The sequence below is a fragment of the Urocampus carinirostris genome, chromosome 2, assembly GCF_059441175.1.
Source record: "Urocampus carinirostris isolate Australia breed hairy pipefish chromosome 2, RoL_Ucar_1.0, whole genome shotgun sequence".
NCBI classification, from domain to species: domain Eukaryota; kingdom Metazoa; phylum Chordata; class Actinopteri; order Syngnathiformes; family Syngnathidae; genus Urocampus; species Urocampus carinirostris.
In genome coordinates this window covers 18,823,844-18,847,088 of record NC_142350.1, presented here as the reverse complement: position 1 = coordinate 18,847,088, position 23,245 = coordinate 18,823,844, and the positions used below count along the sequence as shown (strand labels likewise).

The 23,245-nt window shown below is 41.9% G+C and overlaps 1 protein-coding gene across 4 annotated transcripts; it reads right to left on the bottom strand.

Moving 5' to 3' along the window:
- Window positions 1–7,714: 7,714 nt before the first annotated feature.
- LOC148371248 (uncharacterized) lies at window positions 7,715–23,185 on the bottom strand. Of its 4 annotated transcripts, XM_088329225.1 has the most exons (9): window positions 23,041–23,185; window positions 14,649–14,763; window positions 14,099–14,212; window positions 13,957–14,013; window positions 11,587–11,724; window positions 10,468–10,515; window positions 10,279–10,392; window positions 9,265–9,372; window positions 7,715–9,205 (listed from the first exon to the last, which is right to left on the bottom strand). In XM_088329225.1, the coding sequence occupies exons 2-9, from the start codon at window positions 14,745–14,747 to the stop codon at window positions 9,116–9,118; spliced, it is 768 nt and encodes a 255-aa protein (XP_088185351.1). In that variant the 5' UTR covers window positions 14,748–14,763; window positions 23,041–23,185; the 3' UTR covers window positions 7,715–9,115. The 4 variants fall into 4 exon arrangements, with proteins under 4 accessions (XP_088185351.1, XP_088185349.1, XP_088185348.1 ...); XM_088329223.1 differs by lacking the exon at window positions 23,041–23,185 and having other exon boundaries at window positions 7,715–9,202; window positions 14,649–17,408; XM_088329222.1 differs by lacking the exon at window positions 23,041–23,185 and having other exon boundaries at window positions 14,649–17,403.
- Between the last annotated feature and the right edge of the window lie 60 nt (window positions 23,186–23,245).

Below are 23,245 nucleotides of genomic sequence, written 5' to 3'. Positions count from 1 at the left end.
GGGCGCTGCTCTCTCCTGTTTGTATGCAGACACACACACACACACCAAAGAAAGTGGCTTGCAAATGCACTATTACAACTCATTGACTCGTCTTCATTCACTTTCATGGCTCTTCTCGGGAATTCATGTGAACGTGACTTCCCTTTCATGCATAATTGCCGCATTAGACCATTTACTTTAAATCCAAAGAAACTCCATTCATCAATTAAGTTTGTTGCACAGGATCGTTTTCTTTCTTTCCATGAGTCTTTGTGTCTCAATTTAGGTCAGTAGCTGAGGCCAGAGGCAATAAAAGGCAAGGCAAGGCCACTGTATACTTATAGCACGTTATGCACATGGAAAGAAAGAAGCGCATTACCAAGGCAATCTGAGTCAATAAAAACCACGAGTACAAATTTTGCAACATGGAATAAATGGCTTTCAGTGACTTTATACAAGTATAACAAAATTGCAGGGTCAAGTAAATCAAATTTCAAAAGGTGGACATTGGCAAACGATGAAAATGTTGAAAAACCAACCTATTGATGATGTATGATAAAAATTTGCTAATTCTCAGCGACTGGCGTACAATTACATAGTGCTCATGCATGCTGTAAATGGGAGTTCCCCATTACGTTTTGCTTTTGCTTTGATGCACCTGTAGCTTAGTAAAAGTGTAATGGCTCACGCACACAAGACAAAGCATTTAACGGAGTTACTGTGACGCCTAATCAATGACGGTACCAGGTTGCAGGTCAGAAAATCGAGTTATGCAACTTTCACGCTGAGACTCTGCAAAATAGTCGTATCGTTCTTTTATGAGAAACTTATTACAAAATAAAACCAGAACAGAATTATATCTGGATCCTTTTACTTTCACGCAAAAATCAGCAACGCTTGCCGCTGTCCACAGCATATTGCATCATACATTTGATGTCTGTGACCGGTCCTTCGAAATATCGACATCGGAGCCTTTCACACGGGGCATTGCCCAGATTTTATGTTCCATCGCTGTACAATTTCACACTACACCGAGGTGCCTGTTTCAAGAAAGTAGACACCCTCTGTGACAGGGCCATAGCTTTTAATCCATAAATTGGAAAAATCACCTGGCCCTCCCCCCATTACGTGTTTCAAGATCACACACTGTAGGAAGAAATAGCACAAAAACGTTTCCTACAAAAGGCCATTGTGCAGGTGAGAGACATGAAAGACGGACGAGGAGCAAACGTCTCGCCGGCGATAACAATGAAGACACCTGAGCGTCTTTTGTGTCAAGGCGGAGCAGACTGCAAGACGAGGCGAGACAGGACGTCACGCCTGCGAAGGGGGAAAAAAAGGAAAAATGGAAAGGGGTTACCGTGGAGGAGAGAGAGGGGGAAAGAGAATGAGCGCGAGAGAGAGGGGAGAGGAAGGATGAAAATGAGAGGAAGGGCTGAGACGGAGCAGAGGGAGGCGGGGACGGAAGAGGAGAAGAAAGAGCAGCGGACGGTGATGCTGCATGCTTGCATAAGTGTCTTCGTGCTCGTACCCGTGCGTGTTTTTGTGGCGCTTGGCACAGATTTATGAAAGGTGCTCGTAGGACTCGCCGTGATAACGTCGTGTGAGCGCGCGTGTGTGTGTGTGTGTGTGTGTGTGTTGTCTTGGATTCACCAGTTAGACTTGGCAGAAAGCGAGACAAAAAAAAAAAGGTCTCGTTTTACCAACCGGTGGACCCATTGTTGGTTATCCACCTCTCGCTCGGCAGCAAACGGATCAATGGCGAGCGGCGCGTAGTTGACAAATGACGGGCGCAAAGCCAACGACTTGACCGTCCGTTTCGCCGCGTTGCGGTCCTCCTGTTTTTTTTTTTGTTGTTTTTTGCATCTTTTATTTCTTTTTCTTTTTAAACGCTGTTTTCGTCATCGACAAGTTGCGGCTGCCGCGGCGCGGTTTGACGGAGAGGAGGGCTCGTAAAAGTGGGCCAGGGAGAGACAAAGAAGGGAGAGTAAATCATGGTGGCGGCCGGGCCGATCGATCCGTCGGAAGTTCCGGAGGGGGGAAAAGAAAAGAAAAATCACCTTTTTCGAAACTGCCATCCTAACTTGTATGTGTCTCGTTGCAGCCGGCGACGCAAAATGGCGGACTGCGGCAGCGACTTTTCCCCTCTCGGACCAGTTTTCTGGGGGTCTTCAGCCCGCCGGAGCAGCAGTGTGCTTCCTTGTCCCTGAGACCCTTAACCTGTGATGATGTCAACGCTCACAGGTGAGGTCCTTGGGAACAAAGATGCATGCGAGAAATGTCTCAAAACGGGCCTGATGTACGAAAGGACCGGGACAGCCGCTCAAAACCCTTGAAAAAGCTTTGTGTGGTGTTTTCAAGGATTGAAAAGTTCTTGAATTTCGGGTGAAGCGCTCATAAAGGCTTGGAATTCTTGCCATGTTTCGCGACAATTCAGCGTAAAAATGATGCAGACACTGCTCTCTGGTGGCTTCGCCTGGCCAATGCATTTCTTCTCATCTTGTGATTAACTGCAGCTGGTATTGGTTTGTATGGCATTGTCCTATGAAGTGTCATCGCCCCAGCCGGGTCGTGCCCAAGTGGACAGGCGTGTTGCAACACCTAAACAGGCACTTGGAATTGTGTTTTGGTACCTCAGTATCATTTACGGACATTTATTATGGGCCATGTAAAAAATGAAGGAAGCGTTTCCCAGTGGTGAATTGTAATACAGCTTCCTGCAACTGAAAATGTAAGATACATTTTTACCAAACCTCTATTTGGGGAATGGTTTGTCTCACGAAGCAACATATTTGCTATTTACCCCTAAAAATCATGTCTTGATAGGTGCATGCACAAGAATAAAAATTGCATTTGTAAACCCCAGATATATTTGTGGCTCTACACATTACATACCTAAATGGTACTGTAGAACATGGAAAATTGCCTTTAAAAGTCCTTAAAAAAGTGCTTGAATTTGGCCATGGAAACTGTGTACAATCCCTGTACTCGGAAAAAAATGCACCAAAACCCAAGCAAGCTGAACAAGGTAACATCACTGTCATTTGTGTTATTGCTTTCCTTAACAAATCGAAGTGTCCTTTTCGACATGTCTGGCCTCCCGATTGAGACAAGGAATTCACAATGACGTTCACTGCAAGTACAGTTTTTTTTTAATCCCTACTGTGAAACTCTTATGTGTAGAACTTCCAAAGTTAAACACCCTACAAAATACAGGGTGTTTCAAAATATGTGATATCCATTGAGAAAGCTCATGATTAAGGCAAACAAAATTAAAAAGTTCAGGGTTTGTATGGGAACTCGAAATCCTTAAATGCTAGGATTGTAACGTTGCGTTTTTAAGATTTGAAAAGCGCTTGAATTTGGGGTGATTGTAAATGCTTGAAATAGTTGCCACGTGTCTCGGCAGTCTTGACTTGATAGACGGCGTGACAGATGAAGAAACCGAAAACAAGTCTGCCAAAATGAGGCCGACGCTGCTCTCTGGTGGCATCGCTTGGCCATTGCAGTTCTTGTCATTAACAACAGCTGGCATTAGTTGAAATATTCTGTCTTTCTCTCGACTAAAGTTTAAAGGCACGAGGTGCCCAAACGGACAGCACACCCTGCTCATGATTCCGTTTTCCATTTTTTCTGACTCTCGGGCCAGACCCTGGCACATTAGTACGCAGATGGTTCAGCGGCCGGCTGCGAAAGAGCATTAAGCGACTGCATTGGGAGCGCAACGTCTGGTTACCATGGCAAAGCCAACAAGGGGGAAAGGGGTGGAGGGGGCGTCGAGGGGTTTAACGCACATACTGGGTTTTTTTCTTCCTGCAGCCGCGTTAAAACGCCTCCCTTCCGGCGTGTCTCGCTTGCTCTTGTAATGAAGTTGGCTGCTAATAGTTGGCCTGATGGCCTTTCCTCACAGACACTTATTTAAAATCATTAGAATGAGGTTGTACCACGTCACATCCCAATATACCAGAAATGGTGATTGATAATGGAATCAGGTGTCCTCTAGTGGCTGTTTAGTGATACAATATGAACAATGATTTATTTTTTATTGGGTATAAATGTAAAAAAAAAAAAAAAAATCTACAGTAATCCTTCGCTGGTTTACTTTCCATATTTTTCATACTTGGCGGAGTTTGAATTCAAGTGTCTTTATTGTCATTGATATTGTATTGTGCGTTGGGTTCTGCAGCCGACAGCACACAGCAAATGCTATCACAGCGCCAGGTTGTGTGTCTGTGTTGGTTGGGCGAGACTGTGATAGGTTTGTGTATGCTGTCAGTCAAACAGCCGGGCTAGGCGGGTACATAAGTCAAAACAAACTGTAAAGCACGGCGACAGCTGATTTTCAGCGGCTCGTTACATTGAAAATAAACTCATTAAATCAGACTTTGAGGAAAGTCAGAAGAGTGCAAAGAAATGCGGATGTTCAGCAGGTGCTCCGTGGATTTTTTTCGGGTACGGGAAAGGACTGAGGCGACATCGGGAGAGAAAGCATTAAGGGTCCGGCCTACTGTTACGTGACAAGCCTGTATCTCACCAACGTCAGACCCATTACCCAGGAAACCGCAACAATTAGGACTCTTGTATTTTTATCATCAGAGACCTGGCTCAACTAGAGTTTACCTGATGCTAGCGATCAGCTAGCCAGGCGTTCTCTAAATCGCTTTCTTGCACTGAAAGGAGAAATCTTCGAATTTTGTACAATGACAATAAAGATCGTTCGTTTGACTGCAATTCTGTGTTTTTGTCTCAAGTTTTATTTTTTTACGTTCTCGAGGGAAGTTTGATCCTTGGGGGCTTTTATAAAGGGGTGTAGCTAATTCACCCATTTACACGTGTCACAGGTAGACCTAAGATTTATGGCCCGAGCCCGAACCCGAACCCGAACCCGAGGCAATTTCGGGCCGGGTCGGGCCTGAAATGTCAGTCATACGGTCGGGTCGGGTCGGGTCGGGTTCGGTCCTGCTTTTTTTTTTTTTTTTTTTTTTTTTTTTAAATTAATTAGGACTAGGACTAGGATCTCCCAATTGTTATAATTAGCTTGCTTTATTGTTTTAATAAGCGTTTTATATAGAATACGATCGCTTTTGTCGGAAGCGTACATTGACGTTGGTGACATTTTCATCCGCGTTAAAAAACGCAATTTGCAGAATAAAATCACGCTTTATTGTTTAAATAAACGCGTTATATAGACTAGGATCTCCCAATTATTATAATTAGCTCGCTTTATTGTTTTAATAAGCGTTTTATATAGAATACGATCAGGGGGGGGGGGGGGGGGGGGGCTGGGGAATTTGCATAGGAGTCGGAAAAGGGCACAACACGTCAACACCCCCCCAATGAAAGTGCTGCGCTAAAATCTTAAGGACGTACTACTACTGCTGCTGTGGATTATGGCCCAATGATCAAGTCGTCAAAATGACGGACGCCCTTAAATGTTTTCGCTACCTCAAAAAAAAAACCCGTCAATGACAGATTGTCGCTTAATGTAACATCTGCAGTGCAGACACAGAAATATAAAAGATGTAAATGTTTATACAGTTTTATATAACTTAGGCCTAGATGTTGTAACAAAAGGCAGAGTTTAATTTGTTATCATAAATCACCCCTCCTTATAAATAAAATATGTAATATCGGGCCCCTTGCGGGCCGGGCCAGCAAATCCAGTTAATTAGTCGGGCTCGGTCCGGGTCGGGTTTAATACCCCTCGGGCCTGCGTCGGGCTCGGGTGCTTTTTTTTGGCCCGATCTTACCTCTAGTCACAGGGGGGGTCCTGCCCCCCCCCCCTTAACTGCGATAACAGATGTAATACTTTATATTTTTTTCTTAAGGTCAATAAGTACAAGATTTTTGTTGCTTTTCCACAGTAAACCTCAACGTGATCATGGCAAAATGCAGGTACAGTTTTCTTTTTACACAAAAAGGGGACAGTGTGTATTATTTGACCACTAAATGTCATTTGATTGTGTCGTGTGAGTGCTTCAAAGGAGAAAGTGGAATACAGACTACGGCGACTCGAAATGACCAAGCACCTTTTTTCTTATGATTTTTTTCTTCGTAACGTTTTTGGTTTTCAAGTACCCGAAGCAGCACCATTTTACTTGTCATTTTTTTTTCTCCTGTCTTTTTGAATTTTTAGGGTACCCGTAACATGATTTTAAGTTCCCTCCAGGTGATCTCATATTATGTAAATTAAATACAAAATTCTCGACCAACAAGTATTGAAAATATGTAGTTATTGTCATAGTTGATGTACTTTTTAGCTTATTTAAATCAATCGGTTTTTCAAAGTTGATTGGGGTGCTAAATAATACATACTGTCTCTTTAAGCATTTGGACAATCACATTTTTAAAGAAGCATTGCTTTGATGACGGGCCTGATCTAAAAATCGATACAATGCTGCCATCTGTTGGCTACTGTTCTATCACGGTTCACTGATCCCTTTAAAGGGAGAGCGTGTATTTGCCGTCTCATGTTGGAAAAACTTTATTCCAAAAACAATATTCAGATCGGCAAAAGTAAATCAACTATCATGCAAACATGCATGTTTTTCTTAAAAATACACAAGATGATCCTCACCTAGAGGGAACTGACATCATTGGCTGCTATCTTGCTGCTAAGAAGTCTTCTCTTTAGTAAATCATTTTAGTTGTTTTCCACGAACAGATTTTTTTTTTAAAAGCTGTTAAAAAAATTCCCTCGTAAAATAATGGTTGCTAACCTTAAGGAAAGTATTTGTTATTCCTTTTCTATCTTACTCATTTTTACTTTTATTCCTTCCCTTTTCTGGCTTTTTTTCCTTTTCATTTTGTCTCTTTTTATTCCTGTTTTTCCTTTTCTTTATTCTCTCTTCTCCCTTCCCCCCTATTTTTCTTTTTCTACTTATCTTCGTGAAGTTAGGCAAAAAAGTGAGAGAATATAATATTAGGTTTTGGTCACTTTGAATCTTTGTAGTTTGTATACTTCGTTGTGCTTTTTAGCACTTTTCGGTTGCACCACACAATACATCATCTAGTGGTCAGTTAAAAGACATTGTTCCTTTAACGTAAGTGCAACCTAGGTAAATTATTACTGATTGATTGATATTCATAGTATATCTTGATGAGAATTTTTTTTTTAGATCCTATTTCGTGTAGTAATTTGAATATATCAACTTTCCTGTGTGGAGTTCGCATGTTCTCCCTGCGCTTGCGTGGGTTTCCTCCCACATTCCCAAAACATGCATGTCAATTTAATTGGCCAGTCCAAATTGTCCCTAGGTGTGAATGAGCGAGCGAGTTGTTGGTCTCTGTGTGGCCTGCAACTGCCGAGATAGCTGGGATGGGCTCCAGCACCCCCGCGACCCTACTGAGGCCAAGTGGTGCAAAAATGGGTGGTTGGAATTTAAATATACCGTAATGTATGCTTGTGTTTAGTTTGGCAGCAAATAAAAGCTTCAGGTTTATTTTGGGCCCTGCCTGTTATCAAATCAAGTTAATCTGCCAGGTTGGGGTTTTAAAAAAATCCAATAAAGTGTGTTCCACTTCATGATTGTGTCCCACTTATTGATTCTTTCATAAGAAATTAAGATTTTATATCTTGATGTTTGACGTCTAAAATGTGGCAAAAGGTCACAAATAATTTTGCAAGCCACTGTATATTAGAGTAGTGGAAAATTTTGTTCAGAGGTTTTTTATGTAAAACCCTTCTCAGACCCCGGCTTCGGCGCCCCACGAGTCAATTAAGTTTGAGACCTCCTGGATTTGTTTGAAAGATTTTATTTGACACAATATACACTTGGTGTCCTTAAATGTATATTCATTTTCAGCAACTATATACAGTTCTTTGTGATAATACAGAATGCGCTACATAACAAAAAAGTGCAACTATAATTTTCTTAACTTGTCGACCACGAAAATTCCTCTACTTCTTACATATGACGTCGTCGTCGTCTTGTAAGGTTACATTCCGATCATGTTTATGATATTGTTCTACAGCGCTGCTTCTTTCCTCTGCGTTTGATCACCTAACACTCCTGGTGTCATTTTCTAGCTTTAGGTGGAGCTAAACTTAAAGTTAAATAGGATAACATTTTTGTTGTAGCAATTAAAAAAAAAATCTTCACCCAGGCCTAAACCCAATTAAAACCCTAATTTAGAGTTTGACCTTCTTTGACTAAGGTTTGAAGCCACAATTCTGTGGGTGTAATTCAGACCTCTTACCATTTCAACGACTGATGACATGGTTATGAAGATGGTTCTGGGTGTTACTAGGGCGATGGTTTGGGTGGGAGCTACGGTTAGGGTTAGTTATGGTTAGAATGGGTGACACCACCGGTAGCCTACTGGCGAAGATGCCTGCATTACATTCACAAGGTTCTAGGTTAAAACCCAAATCGAGGCGGTATACATAATCCTAGCTGCTACCAAAACCATAGAATTTGAACTGACTTCACTGGATATTGAACCCGCAACCCGTCAGTGTGATACACACGTTACCATTTGAGCTACTCGTGTTGTTACACAATCTAACCATAATCCAAAACACAAACCCTGTTCAAAATGTTTCCCGGCTTGTTTGACGATTGAACCCACAGCCCAGCAAGCTTAATACAGGCATGTTACCGATACTTCTTTTGATTGGAGCCAAAATTCTAACCCAAACAATATCATTACCCTAGACATAGTAGGTGCAGGTTTTAAAAGAAAAAAATCCAATCCAGCCCGACCCAGTCTGTGCCCAACAACATAACTTGATTTGAAGGACCAGGTCCAAAGAAAACCAGAGATCTCATTTTTGATTATCCACTTATCATTGGATTTCGTCCCACTCTTGTTCAGTGATGTGCAGACACGAAGTAAAAGAAAAAGAACAATGATGGGCAGATGACACACCCACACACACACACAAAAAAAGCCAGAGAAGTTCGGCGCAAACAATGCATCCAAAATACATTTTCACTCCTTTTATTTTTCTTGAACTATATTAATATGAGTGAGGAGTGGTAACAACATCCAACAGGGTCGTTTCTGCAGGCAATATAAAATATTGTGTTTAAAATTCAATTTATATGCTTCAATTGGGGGTTTTGTGACGTTATAACCTGGAGGGCTAGAAGGTGTATACTGAAAATAAGTGACCCCGTGAAAGAGGCGGGGCTTAAATGGGCTCCACTTGAGGCTCGGTGGGCGGGGTCGCCACTTCTTCCACCAAATCAGAGTCGGGCTCCGTCACCACCACGGCCACCTGCTAAACACGGCAATAATAGCGTTTTGGATCGTTCCGCACAAAGTGGGCGTGTCTCCTACCTGGGATGGCGGTGGCAGGGCGGCAGCCGGGGGCGCGGCCCGGACGGCCTGAGCGGCCGGAGACGGCGGGGGGCGGGATTGGGGGTAGCGAGGGCGCTCGCTCGGAACCTGACCCACAGACACAAATGAATAAAACGTATATTCTAATTTTTCACTCATTAAAAAGAAAATCGAAAGGATCACGCTAATTAAGGTTTCAAAATGTACACTAGGTTTACAACTACATTTAGGATTCCAATTTAGGGTTTTAAGACAGCTAGGGTTTCAAAGTATGATTTGACTGTAGAAAACATGGCATTTTCCAAAAAGATGGCCCTTTAAATGACATGAAACTTTTCAATGTGAACGATTAGGATTTGAACAAAATGTTTTAGTCTTTCAAACAAAGAGTAAGGTTTTAATTTGGGGTTAGTGTAGTATTCATATTAGGGTTCAAAGCTTGGGTTAAGGTTTCTAAAAAGAATACATTTTTAATATTGGATGAGTTTGACACCCTGGGTTACGGTTTTAAAAATCATGGTTTGATATTGAAAATCCTCATTTAGTTTGAAAGTAAACATTTTAATTCCAAGATAGGTTGAAAATTTGGAGCCCATTTAAGGTTTTCAATGAAAATGAAGTATTAAGTATTGAGCACCGCGTGCGAGTGGAAGAGGGTGAAAATGGGAACATCTGCATGCGGCGTGCAGCTAGCATGTTCAGGCCGAATAGCATAGCAATGTTGTGTGTGTCTCTCTCTCTCTCTCTGGCTCTCGTGCTCTTTCACTCCAGCTCTCTCTCTCTTTCTCTCTTCGTTACTCTTGCTTGCTCTCTCAGTTACTCGCACTCTTTCTCTCACCATCTCACTCTGTGTGTATTTCTCCCCGTGTCTCTTTTTCGCCCTTTCATTCTCTAGTTCTCTTTTTCTCATTGATTTTTACTTTCTCTTTTTCTCTCACTCTTTCTCACCGTTACTGGCTTTCTTTATATATATATATATATATAAAGGTGTATGTGCATAAAAGTGAAGAATACCTGGGTGCGGCGCGCAGCTAGCACGGTGAGGCCGAAGAGCATGGCGGTGATACAGATGAGCAGCTCCAGCACCAGGAAGATGACAAGCGTGGCCAGGATGCCGTCGATCAGCATCTAAGAAGGCATCCCAAACGCCACCTTAGCTAAAGTTGCCTCGTGGCAAGAGGCCTCAAGCGGATTCACGCTTACTTTGCACTTTTGCTCGATCAGCTCGGTGCATTTCCTGAAACAATGTAGCTGCGAAGACACAAAAGAAAGATGGCCGCAAGACCGCTTCACAGTCCGCGGGGGGTTCCCGAAGGGATGCTGTCGTGCGGGGACGTCAAACGTGCGGCCCGCGGGTTGGGATCCGCCCCGCCAGACGACGATGAGAGAAGTGCGAGACATGTATTTCTCTTTCGCTTTTTTATCTTTGTCTACCCGTCTCTCATTTTTCCATCTCCTTTGTTTTTTCTTTACACCCGTCCCTCTCTCTATGTCTGTTTTTCTTTCATTCAGTCTTCATCTTTTTTCTCTCTTACCTTCTTGCTCTCCATTTTCCTCATGTTTTGCTCTTTCTTTCTCCCTTTCAATCTCTCTTGTGTTCGCTCTCTTTCTGCCTCTCGCTTTTTCTTTAATCTCTTACTAACTTTTTTCTCTTTCTCTAGCTTTCTTGTTCTTGTCTCTTTTCTCTCTCCAATTCCCCGTTTCTCTTTTTTTCTCTCTCCTTCTCAATCCCTCTAATCTGCTACTTTGGCCCCCGTGAGAATGTTCTACCATGTGCCCCCTCCCCGATCTAAAATGAGTTTGACATCCCTGGTATGGTACCACGCTTCTCCACAATAAACCTGACTGCACGGACCTCTTGGCAAAGATGCTGCGTAATTAGGAAGCGTAAAAGATAAAGACTAGGTCTGCGCTGCATTAGCGTTAACAAAGCAGACTTATGGGGAAATTAGTATTAGTAAAATATACAATTTGGCTCAGTTATGTATTATTTTGAGCTTCCCAGTGGTTAAAAAAAACGTCATTCCTCAAAAAAAACAATATCGATAGCATTTTGTTGGAAATACCCACACTACCCTGTTTATCCACGATTACGTGTTAGCACCAAAACGATATACAGTTAGTTATTGATACGAACTGCTCTAAATGACCAATAATGTAACCCCTAAATAACGGATTGACTCCGCATACATACTTCCTCCCATCTCGCAAACACATTGTTTCAGCGCTGCACCGGACAAGACCGGTGTATTTTGTGGGCCGCTACTCCCGAGTGACTATCAGCTACGCGTTTACGTGAGATTGCGCGTCGCGGTGTATTACCAAAGCGTGGTACTCCAGGCGGCGGCAGTGTTCGCAGTGGTACGAGTCCTGGCGGTACGGCAAGTGCTTGGACATCAAGCCCAAGGCGGCCGTGGCGAACGCGGCGCTGATCAAATGAAGTACCAGAGCGCATTTCACCTGAAAAAAACAACGCGCCGTACCTTAGAATTCCAGTCTACAGCGCACCTGATTGGAATCCTCATGGCATGCAGGTACAGTACATATTTTGCGCTTTTTGAGTATACATTTTCAAGGGAGGACATCTTTGTCCATTTCAAACTCAAACTTTGGAGCAATATCCAGAAACTAGATGTAGGATCGATATCCGCCCTTAGAAACTATTCAATCATAACTACACGACTGGGATGTCCATCTAGGGTTCAGCAGTGGACACATTGAGAAGGTGGCAAACTGCGCTACTGACTACATTAACTTCTGTATGGACAATGTTGTTCCTGTAAGAACTGTACGCTGCTATGCCAACAACAAGCCCTGGATCACGAGAGACATCAAGTGCCTTCTGAACCAAAAGAAGAGGGCCTTTAAAGATGGTGATCAGCAGGAGATAAAACGTGTACAGAGGGAGCTCAGAGTCCAGCTGCGGGTAGAGAAGGAGCAGTACAGGAGAAAGTTGAAGAAAAAGCTGCAGAACAACAGCATAAAGGAGGTGTGGGAAGTGATGAAAACCATCACCGACTGCAGCACCAAGCAGGGTGTGGCCGTGGACGTAGATGTGGGGAGAGTCAACCAGTTAAAAAACTTTTTTAACAGGTTTGACCACCCCAACGTACTGCAGCTGTCCCTCCCCCTCTGGACACCAGCATGCAGGAGGACATCCCCCACTCAAGATAACTGCAGCCCCAGTGTGTGGAGAGCTGAGAAGACTGCGAACCAGCAAGGCAGCTCGTCCAGATGGAGTAGTTTACCTACCAGGAGAAGGTGGGATCGGAGGATGCAATAGTCTACATGCTACACCGATCCCTCTCTCACCTGGACAGGGGCAAGGGGGCTGTGAGGATGACATTTTTGGACTTCTCCAGTGCAATCAACAACTTCAAAACACAATGTATGATTATTATTATTTTATGCAAAGAAAATCTGCTCCTCATCTAATTACGCTAAAAATGAGTAGCGCTGATACTGTATTGTATTTTAAGATATCAAACCACCAATATGAGTTTTAATTTGAATTAACTGGAATGCTAATAGTGGTGATTTGGTAAAAGACAATATCAAATATCAGTATTGCTGCTTTTGTAATGGCTGCTGGTTCTTCTTCGCTGGTTTAGGGGTGCTTTTTGCATAGCCAATATTAATGATCGCAATTCCCCTTTTTAAAAGATAATAAATGTTCTAAATGCAACACAGCACACATTTACTCGCAGCAAGTACAAAGATTGTTGTATGGCGCCACACAATGTAAAATGAAAAAATAAATAAATTAAAAACTATATGCGTATGGTTTAGTCCGATGCCACTGAACATCATGAGCGAATAAAGGTCAAAATATCCAAAAAAGACTCCAAAAATTCTACCGCACTAATACTATAATACAAAAATACTACTACTGGAGGTACTAAAGGAAAACTACAAAAATATCAACTACAGAAATGCAAGAAAAATATGATTGTAATACTCCCAAAAAATCCAATACTGCAAAAATATCACTGCAGGATAACTAATATAAATACAATACTACAGAAAACTACAGAAATGCTATGTAAATACTAATGTAAAACAGTACTACTCAAATACTACAGTAATACTGCAAAAAATACTACTGTAATTCTACAAAAATACCACAAAACACTACCAAAATAACAGAATTACCGCCATCTAATGTTAAGGAGTTCAAATGACCCAGTTATTTTTTTTAATCCAAGCATTATGCTGCCCACACGATCAACTGAAAATAGGTACGCGGCCAAATTATGGTTCCCGACCCACCAGGTGAGAACCACTGGTCGAGAGAATGTTTCTGTCACGTATATGTTAATGGGAATTTAATTAAACTTGATTGTTGCGCTAATTAATTAAGATGGATAGATATAGACAGTCCACAAATCAGTGTCTCAATCCTGGCACATTGTGTTAAATTTCTTAGACATTTCCCCGTTGATTCTGCCAGGATTGCCATCTTACTGGATAACGACATTGGGAATCCCATTAATCCATGTATGTGTTTTTCTCATTAGAAAACGAGGCATTTGGCTAACAAGTGAGTCATAGTTACTCTGCAGTTTACCCGCACTTCATTGAATTTCTTCACTTTGACATTCAGAGCACTGGGCAGAAATCATATCCGAATCGACGGTTATATTACTCAGCGAAGCAGCATGCCAAAAGTAACGGCTTTTGAAGCTTACTCACCCAAAACAGAGTTGGTCTCCGTCCACTGTGGATCAACACAGAACCAGACAAGAGGACCTAATGAGGGGGATTTTTAAAGATATTTATGGGTTTAGTAACACGTGAATGAATGTTAGCTATTAGCATGTGCCAAGTCTCTTACCTGGACGACCACGACAAGGAAGAGCGCCATGTCGGCCGTAAAGTGGATTTCGTGCACTCGCAGCACCGACATGCTCAGGCAAAGGATGAGCACCGCGATGACCACCTGGATCGCCTGAATAAAAACGAGAAGCCGCTACTGTTTAGCACATTGCTAGCATGTTAGCATTAGATTTGGGGACATTACTTTTAGGACTACTGTCATGTGTTAATGATATAAATGACTTAAAAGTCTCGTGTTGCGTTTTTATTGGAGGAGGGTTTGAAATATTTAAAGTTAGCTGACTGATGTTCGAATTTTGTCTGATTTTTTTAATGCATTGAGAGCATGCTAGCATTTTCTTTGCCAGACCGATAGCATATTAGCATTGTGCATAATCTGATGGCATGTTAGTATTCTTTTCTGATATTTTAGACTATTAGCATGATTTTATGCAATATTTTTAGCAGACTGATTTCATTGGATTATTATACGCAACTGATGTAAGCTCTAGTAATTAGTAAATGATAGCAATTATTGAGATTTTTTTTTTTTTTTTAGACTGGCTTACCCCTAGCGTCTTTGGCTCCATTTTGAGGTGGGACTGCAGCTGGCCCGGACTCAACGTTCCCGGCGGCGGTATCGGGTCTTTTGGATCGTTCTCCGCCATCTCGATACTCCAAATGCTGCGCGGATGTAAACAAGTTGGGGAGAGATTTAAGAGACGGTGATGGTGATGAAGATGCTGCTCATGAAGCCACATGGAAAGAAATATTTATGAGCCTCACTGTCCATTTTTAGTCATGATTGTGATTATTTATGCAGTAGGGATTATACCAGGCGTGTCACTCATTTTAGCTTGCAGCCGTAAGGTAGAAAAAACATTCTCACAAGGGCCAGACTGGCAGAAGAAAGTGAAATCAAGAGAGAGAGAGAGGGAATAAGTCAGAGAAAGAGAAAGGAACAGAGAAAGTGAGAGGAAGAGAGAGAAAATAAGCCGCAAGATAAAAAGAAAATGGGGAAATGGAGAAAAAGAACGAGAAAGAACCACCATTATATCTGTGATTAACATATTTAATTTCTTAATCTTGCGTGTGGTTGTATCACAAATATATTTGTAAGACAAATCTCTCTCTCCCCCCCCCCATATAAGTGTTGGGTAAACATCACACTCATCTATAGCTTTCATTTGCAGGAAGTTCTTCACATTACAATTTCCCACTGGGAAACGCTACCTTCATTTTTTTGCATGACCCATAATAAATGTCTCTAATTGTATGCAACTCTATTCTACAAATGCGAGTCTATTTTCCACAACATATCCCCCCTTTGGGAGTTTATACTCCCATTTTGAATGGAAATTAAAATTGAAAAATCAATACAGGGTATTGGTAAAGTATCTTAAATCATAGCTACACAGAATTATCGGAAAAAATAAAAATGAAAATAAGATCCTGGCGGTCAGCCTGCTGCGATTATCCCAACTCTTGTTATTCATGTTTCGATAAAAACCCCAACACTCCAAACATCTGACCCATGCACTAACCCCCCCTTCATTTATCTTTATCCGTACATACTGGATTATACACGTAGACCGTCGACGGTTGATCGGTACGTGATAAAGGTAAATGAATAATTGAACTGATAAGTGATAACAAATTTTGGTAACAGTCGTTGATACATTTCAAGATGAGTGCATGACTGGATAATGATACAGTATACACATTGGCCTTTGGCCTGACCCCCGTGAACAATTTGAAGACCATGCATTGTCGTATTCGTCAACGGGTGTCGTGAAGTCAGATGTTGGAGTGAGTGTTCATCCCAGCAGGCATCACGCGCAGTTTCCATGCAGCCCAAAACCCGGAAGCGACGATGCATCCTGACCATCCTAGACAGCAGCATACTCCCCGGCAGTGTGACATACCAACAAGAGAATCACAATTAGAAAACAACATATTTGTAGCTTTTATTCCTAGCGCTTTTGTGTGTTGTGTGTCAACCGAAATTACTATTAGATATTTCATTTAGTCCAGATCATTGTATGTGTCCATTCCCTCAGATGCTCCATCATCTAGTGTAGGTTTTCCCGACTGTTAATGCCACCAGATAAAAATCATGACGTTCTCCTATTTTACTAAAGGCCTTGTTAGTGTAATAAATAAAACGTCGTTGGTTGTAATAAATTAATAAATGTAATTAATCCAGTCTGCGGTCTCATCCGGAGTTATCCAGATAAATATTGAATATTGAATATTAACACTTGCTTTTTAGCCCATCAGTCCAAATGGGAAATTGACATATAACCATCCCAATTAATTTTACCTTATTCTCATTTTATTTCTTTACCAAACCAACTAAATCTACTATTTTAGCTTCGCCTACTTAATGTGAAATTGACGTGCATTGATCTTATAACCATGCCTTCAACTCACATTAATCTATCCCAATTCACTCAATTGGATTATTTCCTCCTAGTCTGAGTTCCTGTTTGCCTGTAAGCCTGTTTTTGTTTTGTTTTGTCCCTGGGTGTTGGACAATTTTGCTAAATAAAGTAACTGGTCGTTACGCGATTGAATTCTGGTCCGGTCTGCACTTAACTCAACCATTCCTGCAGTGTAATCTTATAATATTTACAAAATAAGATTCTGTAATATTTTCGAAGTAGGTTGTAGTACACCTGAGGCTTTATGTTTGAAGGATTTCTTTAGTAGTGCTAGTATTAATGCTGTTTTAGTTTTGTAGCAGTATTCCTGCAGAACTTCTGTAGTTGGTCTTTTTAGAATTATAGCAACACCATATACTATGTCCCTGTTTGTAAGCTCCATATTTCTTTTCCTAGTAATTCCATTTATATTATTGTAATACTTTGCCATCTCATTTCTTGTTCCATTTTGGTTAACTGCAAACGAATAGCTGGATTAAACCCTAGAGGTTTAATTCTGACCCAATTGTAGAAAAATGTGTTCGATTAACTTGTTTACCCCCGTGCTCAGCACATTTCTTTTTATAATACCATTTTTATGTATTGTGTGGTATGTATTTCTGTTTTTTTGTTTTTTGTAAATACTGTATTAAACCTTATCTTTTCCGTTCCTTTACCTCACTTTGATGATGGAGCGTCATGCCAAATTTAATTGTCAGTTAAGATATGTTAACCCGTTCAGTAACTATGTAGTATATCACTAGTGGCATTTCTGCATTACCGTATTACTGTCGTAGTACTTCTACGGTGTTTTTCTTTCAGCGAATTTAATTTCACTGTGTGACGTTTGAGTGTTCCATATCAATAGAGGTGTAGGACTTAAAATTCGACTCCCTCCCGCCGTCACTTATGAGTGCTGAGGCTCATTTTGTCTGTCGTTTTGTCTCAAAGTTAATTTTGTGAAAATGTCAAAAAACTGAAGATATTTAGTATTTACTTTTAGCACAGGCGCTGGGCAATGGAGTAAAATGCGCATGTCCTGTTTATAGTTCCTAACACCCACCCAATCAAAATTGTTTGAGTTTTGGGTTAAAGTTTTTTCCTGTGAGTTTCTATCAAAAATGTCTCGATAGTGAACCTAAGTCGTTTAATCAGCTTTCTTATAAAGTATTTTTAGTAATTTACATCCAAAACAGGGACTGCTGGTGTGACAACGTGACTGTAAACTGGAGTTACTAGAGTTTCCATAACATGAGCATCACCTAGGGGCAGTGGATATGACACAATAATTAGAAGAAAATAGTGCTTCTTTGGGCACTGTGACTCTCCTCTTTTATCCTGTTAAGCACCTTTATTTCGGTTGCACTACACAATGCAGAGACATCTTGGGGTCAATTTATACACACTGTCCCTTTAAAAGGTTTTGAGTGCATGTTTCTCATGACACCATATTTTACAAATTATATTTTACACGTTTTCGTCTTATCTCAATTTTTTTTTTTTTTTTTTTTTTTTTCGTAATAATTTAATTTTTGTACTTTCGAGTTTCCATACCTCAGGGCCAATGAGCCCTTCATGAGGTAAAATGTACTTGTACTTTCCAAATTCTCAACCGTTTTGGCATGTTGTACAGTAGTGTCACACTTAACCGGGCTGCTGTCTTTTTGATGCGTCAAGGTCTGCACTTCCGGACCCGCGATTTCCATTCGCCGTTGTGATTTCTCGAGCTCTGCTCCTAGTAACAACCATATCAAACAACTTATTACCACACACCACTTTATCATACACATCTTGTTTTCCTAATTTAACATTACTGCCCTGTTGATCTTGGTTGATCCCATTGACGGTGGCAGCGTGAGCCTTGGTACAGTGGTTCAGATGGTACCAGGTTGAGCTGCCCTCGACCTGGACTGCGGTCGGCGTTGCCCTCACGACGGTGTACGGTCCCTTACGCCTCGGTTGGTTCCACTCTCGACGAAACCTTGATGTAGACGAGATCCCCTGGGACCACCGTCTTCTCAAACGGTCGTTCGACCTTGGACTCTCGTCTCTCAACCAGCCGGTAGATGACAGCCGTCAATTGTCTCATACAGTCTCTCAGTTCAGTTTGTAGTTGCTCAAGTGGCGGTCCCTTGTAGGGACCTCCCAGATGCGGCACTGGTCTGCCTGTTAGCATTTCATGCGGTGTTAAATGCGTGATCCAATGAGTTTGCATGCGATAACTCATCAGCGCTAACTGTAGCGCATCCCCTCAGTTGAGCCTAGTACTCACACAGATCTTGTTTATCTTTGATTTTAATATTCCATTTACTCTTTCCACGACCTTTTGAACTAATGCTTATTACGACCATCTGAGCTTATTTCAGACGGTATACCAAATCGCGGAATAACTTCTCTGATCAAAAACTTTATTACTGTTTCCGCACCTAGATCTTTTGATGGAACTGCTCCTGATATTGTTCTCTGCACAGATTTCATATACTGGTTGAGCACTCCGTCTACCGTGGCCTGTAAATACGGAGACCTGTAACCTTATTTCTCCAGCTATTTTACAAAGGTATTCCCCTGTTACCTATTCTCCTTAATAATCCTCCTGATGCTCCTGCATCTGGAGACACATCACCGTTTTCCTGGAAAGCAGATTCAAAATACAATTTTAGCAGTATTCCTGTGTTAAAAATAAAATAATTTACAATCCAAACGTATCAATATTCCTCAGATTTGTAAACACCACGTCAATCAACAAGATCCTAACGTGATTCAATGCAGACTCGTGTTGTTCGTTATCACCGCCTCGTCGACGGCCTTGGCTGTCTGGCTCAGTCCATTGTGACGTTCCACCGCAATCTGCAGCAGGAATGTGTCCATGAGCCTTATCACTGACCTTGGTCGTGCCCAGTTTTCCTCCTCTTTCTCCTCGAAACTGGCTGCAATCAGTTCAGATTGCCCCCTGCTCACTGTTTGAGGACAGCCTGGATGTGCTCCAGTGTCCCCACGACCCTGCTGTAGACAAGCGGCGCAGACAACGGATGAGTGAACGTCTTTGTTTGTTCTTTGTTTGTTTTTCTGTCCATCTTCAGCCCTTTTCAACAGTCCGTTTGACTTCAGAATCCTGTTAAATCGGTCATGTTTACAAACTCGGATGTTTAGTCTAGGTTAAATGACCATGAAGACATCACCTTAGCAATTAAATTCTTAAATTTTTCATGGTCTTCCTCAAGATCGAGTAATCTGCTCCTTATTGTCTTTTGAAAATGCTTGACAAATCGTTTTCTTAATTTACCCAAACTATACCTTTAACGGAACAAGATCTCACAAATCAGAGGCCACACGCAGACGAAGCGCTGGACGAATCATTCATCCCAATGTATTCCCCAGTAACGTAAGTATCTTACACTTATCTCACACACCAATCGCGCGATATTTTCTCATCCCGGTTCCACTGCTTTCCAAAACCCCTCATGCCGTTAAACCACTCTCTACTACCACTGTGTCCTCGCCCGCGAGAATAAGCAGTCACTCCATCTTTCATCCAGACGTCCTTAACTCCCCTCCCAACGCCAAACAAACCGAAAAACAAAACAGACAAAAAGAAACAAAGGTTCTCCTCCGCACAACGTCGTCCCAGCCCTTAAACAGTTAAGAAATCATCCGCACACACTCACTCCGGCGGGCGGGGTCGAGCGAGCGGAGGAGAAACCGAACCGAACAGAACACACATCCACATACAGAGAGACACACGCACAATTATCGCCAGCTGGCACACACCCCCACACACAAAGTTCGATTACAACTGTCTCAAACACACTCACATCCCTAACACGCATTCAGACGCGCGAAAGATACACACAAGACCGCAAAAGGCAAAGACGCACACCAAACAACTCACGCACACACCAATAGCCAACATTCCCGAGCGAGATAACGCTCAGAGCGAAAAAAAAAACGTCAGTACACACACAGCTCCTCAGACGCTGCTTATACGCAAGGTCATCTCAATAATACAACATCTGAACATCTGCTCATTAACCTCTGCCGGTATAATTCTTCACATAAAAAAAACACACCTCCGTAGGACCATTAATAGATCGTCTAGTTTCCGTCACTGAAAACATCAGCAACTGATGACGTGTTATCATCGCCCTCTAGACTGACCTCCCCTAACATCGCCACGGAGCGGCAGATTATCACAAGAAAATTCCTGAGCGAGATATCGCTCAGAACGAAAAAAAAAAACGTCAGTACACACACAGCTCCTCAGACGCTGTTTATACGCGAAGTCATCTCAATAATACAACATCTAAACATCTGCTCATTAACCTCTGCCGGTATAACTCTTCACATAAAAAACACATCCCCGTAGGACCATTAATAGATCGTCTACTTTCCGTCACTGAAAACATCAGCAACTGATGACCCGTTATCATCGCCTTCTAGACTGACCTCCCCTAACATCGCCACGGAGCGGCAGATTATCACAAGAAAATTCCTGAGCGAGATATCGCTCAGAACGAAAAAAAAAACGTCAGTACACACACAGCTCCTCAGACGCTGTTTATACGCGAATTCATCTCAATAATACAACATCTGAACATCTGCTCATTAACCCCTGCCGGTATAACTCTCCACATAAAAAAACACACCTCCGTAGGACCATTAATAGATCGTCTACTTTCCGTCACTGAAAATATCAGCAACTGATGACGTGTCATCATCGCCTTCTAGACTGATCTCCCCTAACATCACCACGGAGAACCGAACCGTCACCAAATGCACAAACACCGTCACTTAGTTCACTGTTACTTCATCTAGACTCCCCGGAGCCCGACCAAAAACATCACAACAGTCCCTGAGCACAAGATTGTCTCCGGACATAAACCTCATATCAACTCATACAATCCGTCCAACTTGTTGCCGGACTACAGACGGATTACCCACGTGCACGCATTTTCATAATTTAGCCCTCACGTCACAGGCCCCAATGTACTTCACTTACCCCGACAAGCCAACCGAAATAAGGAAAGAAAAACCTTGTCCTTACCTCAACCGCTTCTCGGGGCAGCGTTCACGACGAGAAGTCAATTTGAGCCAAAAAAAAACACGTCTGGGCGCCATTTGTAGGAGAAATTGTAGGTTCGATAATCTTTTAAGTCTTCTTTCGTGATTGAATTAAGTACATCGGGAACCAGCCATGAGGGGGAGCCTTTTATTTCGTCATCCCAAAAGAACTCAGAGAACTCCAAAAATAACAATGCTTTTATAGCTTCAGCCCAAAAGGCGGCCCTAGTCCTCAGTAATCAACCCGGACATGTTGTTCGTACCCTTATTAGGACATGTTGTTGCCTCAGTTTGCTCAGAGAGTCCTTGAAGAAAGGCCTTGTAGGTCTCATGCCCATTTTGGTAAACTCGACTATCTTGTCAAGGATCTTCTCGAATGATGTCAACATTCCCTCACTACTGTAAGCAACGTAAGCAGGTTTTTCTACATTTCTAATGTATGCAACTCTATTCTACAAATGCGAGTCTATTTTCCACAACAATGTGTAACCCTTGCACAGATCAGGAGATGGTGTAATAATAGTCTGTGCCTTTTGAAACCCCCTTGTGATTAAGGGGGTCACAAATAAACATGACTCGACTTGACTAATACACATTTCGTAGCACACCGTTTAGGTGTAGCACACACCTGTCCCATAGGGGGCAATGACACTTCATAGACCAATGCCATACAGACTAATGGAAGCTGCCGTTAATCACAACGGAAGAAATTTAACAACAAAGCGAAGCCACCATAGGGCACTTTTACGCAGACTTATTGAGAAACATGGCAACAATTTAAAGCCTTTACAAACCAGTCAGCCAATATTTCAGCACTTTTCAATCATTGAAAACAACATGAAAATTCAAGAATTTTTAAGGCTTATAACCACCTGCATGAGCCCTGTACCTTTATGTGTAGGTGCATGTTTTCATGCAGCTGTAATGTTCTGGACTTAAATGTTTTCATGTGAAGAAGTCAAATGTCATTTACATTTACTTATACTTATAAGTTTTACTGGCCCTATGCCTTTGGCAAAAACAAGTTTGACACTCCGAAAAAATAACAAAAAAGTCACAGAGTTTGCATCTTTTCAAATATTATTTGAATTTTGTATCACTTGTTTTGTTGCATTAAAACAATACATCTAGGGGTCAAATATTACAGTGTCCCTCTAAGGATGTAAATGTAGATGTTAAGGTCATCTGTGTGTCCTCTGACAGTGACAGGACAGTTTGAAGCCTCTTTAAATGGCAGTGCAAAACCAAAACAGGAGGCACGCCCTCAATTTGCCTCCACAGAGACATCAACGTCAAACTGCATATTTTTTAAATTTAATTCGCATCACTGCCGCCCATGTCCCATATAAAACCCAACATTTGAACACAGCGAAGCAGTTTCTCACAGAACACTGCACCAAAGTGCAACTGCATGGACAATACATAAAGCCTTCATGCAGCAGATAAGGAACATAACATGAAAGAAATAAAACATTCTTACCTGTGCTGAGTCACAGAGGAAGGATGCTGTAGCCGTGCAGGCAGGCTGCTAAAATAAGACTCGGGGTTTGTGTGCGTGAGAGAGAGAGCTTATGTGTGAGATTGCACTGCAGCAAACGGGCCCCTGCAGACTTTTTGCAGACTTGCATTCCAGGATAGGAAGGAGGAAAGGGAGGCAACTCTAGCGATGTCATCATGTCATGTGG

What these genes read in the sequence shown, in the direction of transcription:
- LOC148371248 (XM_088329222.1), bottom strand. Translation starts at nt 14,840, where the DNA reads ATGTGGCTTCATGAGCAGCATCTTCATCACCATCACCGTCTCTTAAAT. An exon ending in GGAGACCAACTCTGTTTTGG is followed by an intron (nt 11,725 to 13,956) that starts GTGAGTAAGCTT and finishes TGTTTTTTTCAG; the next exon opens with GTGAAATGCGCTCTGGTACT. An exon ending in TGATCGAGCAAAAGTGCAAA is followed by an intron (nt 10,393 to 10,467) that starts GTAAGCGTGAAT and finishes ATGCCTTCTTAG; the next exon opens with ATGCTGATCGACGGCATCCT.